A 1228-nucleotide genomic window follows, 5' to 3' on the forward strand; every position below is an offset into this window, starting at 1 on the left:
GTGGGGATGTGCCTGCAACCAAGGTACATGCCCTTGCCCAGAATTGAACCTGGGACCCTTCAGTCTGCAGGCTGACGCTCTATCCACTGAGCCAAACCAGTTAGGGCAAATATATATATTTTAAAAAGCAATACTTACCACTTAAGAGCACCCTAAGAGGATTTTCCATATTTATTCCCTGTCTCAATAAGTATTATGGAGCATCTACAAGGTACAAAATATGTGTTAACATTGAAAGAAAAATTCCTTACATTTGTAAAATTCTTTTCTATTTGACTTAGGGTCCAAGCTCTGTGATTATGTAACATGGGTCTTATTGGGCCCATTTTACGGAAAAGCTAACTGCCTTCATTAATCACCTGACCTTCATGATTACAGGGATGCGGCAGATGCACTCTATGCAGACTTGCGCCAGCTGGAAATACTCCTGGCCGTGGAAGACGAAGACATGCCCTCAGCAGAGCAGGAGCATAGGGAGAGGTTTATGAAGCAGTTTCCTCAGGTGAAACAGGACCTTGAGGAACGCATAGGAAAGCTCTACGCACTTGCTGATGGGGTTGACAAGGTGCACAGGGACTGCACCATCACCCAAGTGGCGGCTTCTTCCACCGGCGCTGTGTCTGGCATCCTGACCGTCGTTGGCCTGTCTCTAGCACCGGTGACAGCAGGGGTTAGTCTGGTGCTTTTGGCAACTGGGTTGGGACTGGGGGCAGCAGCTGCTGTGACCAGTGCGACCACTGGCATCGTGGAGTTCTCAAAGAACGCATCAGCTAAAGCAGAAGCCAGCCGCCTATTGTCAACCGGCATTGACACAGAGAAGGTGGTCAAGGAGTTTCTAAGTGGCATCATACCCAAAATGGTTTCCTCAGGTAATAAGGTCATCCAATCCCTGAAAGACATTGTGAAGAATGCCGGTGCCTTCAATCTGGTCAAATCCAATCCTCTCTTAGCAGCGGAGGCCACGAGCATCATGCGCACGGGGGTAATGTCAGTCCAAGGTGGCAACCAGCTGCAGAAAGCTATTGGAGGCACTGTTGTGGCCATAAGCAAAGGAGCCAGGGTCTTTGGTATCGCCGCTGCAGGTGTTTTCCTTCTCATAGGACTTTGGTATAGCCACTGCAGGTGTTTTCCTTCTCATGGATGTAATCCAGCTGGTGAAGGAGTCAATGCACTTACATAAGGGCACAAAGGCTCAGTCAGCTAAAGAGTTGAGGCAGCAGGCCCAGGA

The 1228-nt window shown here is 49.1% G+C and overlaps 1 protein-coding gene across 1 annotated transcript in view; it reads left to right on the plus strand.

The window, feature by feature from the left end:
- Positions 1–1220, plus strand: part of LOC102755327 (apolipoprotein L3-like) — a gene marked incomplete at both ends in the record, with an annotated part of 2211 nt that extends 991 nt beyond the window's left edge. Inside the window, 2 exons of the mRNA XM_006756143.2 lie at positions 379–1082; positions 1123–1220. Of these exons, the coding sequence (XP_006756206.2) occupies positions 379–1082; positions 1123–1220 (802 nt within the window). The remainder of the gene's footprint in view (positions 1–378; positions 1083–1122) is intronic.
- Positions 1221–1228: the final 8 nt, after the last annotated feature.

The sequence above is a fragment of the Myotis davidii genome, unplaced genomic scaffold, assembly GCF_000327345.1.
Source record: "Myotis davidii unplaced genomic scaffold, ASM32734v1 scaffold6754, whole genome shotgun sequence".
In the NCBI taxonomy this organism is placed as follows: Eukaryota; Metazoa; Chordata; class Mammalia; order Chiroptera; family Vespertilionidae; genus Myotis; species Myotis davidii.